General features: G+C 38.4%; 1 protein-coding gene across 1 annotated transcript; it reads left to right on the top strand.

Moving 5' to 3' along the window:
- Window positions 1-348: 348 nt before the first annotated feature.
- Window positions 349-723, top strand: LOC127137903 (uncharacterized mitochondrial protein AtMg00810-like). Its single transcript, XM_051064310.1, has one exon. The coding sequence runs from the start codon at window positions 349-351 to the stop codon at window positions 721-723; it is 375 nt and encodes a 124-aa protein (XP_050920267.1).
- The last annotated feature ends 546 nt before the right edge of the window (window positions 724-1,269 follow it).

Here is a 1,269-nt window from a genome sequence, read left to right as displayed (position 1 = left end):
TGTAGAACAACCCCTAGTTTTATTGTGAGAAACCAAGACCTAAAGTTATACAAGTTTATGAAAGAATTATATGGTTTGAAACAAGCTCTAAGAGCTTGGAACAAAATAATAGATGGTTTCCTACAGGAGGCTGGCTTCAAGAAATGAGTATCCGAGCATGGAGTGTATGTGAAGATGAATACAAGTGAAGAAGTGATTATTTTTTGCCTATATGTAGACAACTTGTTGATAACGGACAACAACGAAAAATGTATTTCTAAGTTTAAGAGTGAACTTATGAAAAAATTTGAGATGACCGTCCTTGGCCTCATAACATACTTCCTTGGCATTGAGTTCTATTAGTCCAAAATGGGATTGGCCATGCACCAAAGAAGGTATGCACTCGAGATGTTGAAGAAGTATGAAATAGAGCATTGTAATGCTGCCATTACTCAGGCTGAACCAAGGTTGCAGTTATCGAAGAATGAGGATGAGCAAGATGTTGATCCAACTCAGTATAAGAGGCTGATTGAATTCTTGCGTTATTTGTGCAATACGCTACCAGACTTGGCGTTTAGTGTCAGTATTGTGAGTATATTCATGGGGATACCGAAGGTGTCTCACTTGACAGCAGTTAAGAGGATCCTAAGATATGTCAAAGGTTCCATTGGCTACGAAATTCTCTTTCATGGAGTGGATACGGGCAGAAAATACATTTTTCTCGCTTTTATCGATTCCAATTAGTGCAGAGATAAAGATGATTGAAAGTCTACATCTGGATACATCTTTATGTTTGGTGGAACACCAATCTCATGGTGTTCAAAGAAGGAACTGGTAGTTACACTCTCGTCTTGTGAGGCAAAGTACATTGCCGCTTCATTATATGCGTGCCAAGCCGTGTGGCTTATGAATATATTGAAGGAGCTAGGCAGCAGTGAAGGTGGGGCTGTTATACTCATGGTTGGCAATGTTTCTGCAATTAATTTTGCTAAGAACCCAATTGAATATGGGAGGAGCAAGCATATTGAGATGAAGTTTCACTACTTTAGGGAGATTTTTAGTGAAGGAAGGTTAAAATTGAGATATATTACAGAAGTGAAGATCAAACACATGATTTGTTGACTAAGAGAGTCACAAATGGTGTGTTCAGGAGGTTGAAGATGAACATGAGCATGTAATACTTTGAGCATTTTAATTAAGGTGGTGTTTTACAAGAATTTTGAGTAATTCATGTGTTGTAACCTGTTAACACGGGGGCGTAACTGGTTACAACAAGAGCAAAAGCACTTC

The sequence above is a fragment of the Lathyrus oleraceus genome, chromosome 4 (assembly GCF_024323335.1).
Source record: "Lathyrus oleraceus cultivar Zhongwan6 chromosome 4, CAAS_Psat_ZW6_1.0, whole genome shotgun sequence".
NCBI lineage: Eukaryota > Viridiplantae > Streptophyta > Magnoliopsida > Fabales > Fabaceae > Lathyrus > Lathyrus oleraceus.
The sequence above is the reverse complement of the archived record's forward strand: the minus strand, read 5'-3'. Positions and strand labels throughout refer to the sequence as shown.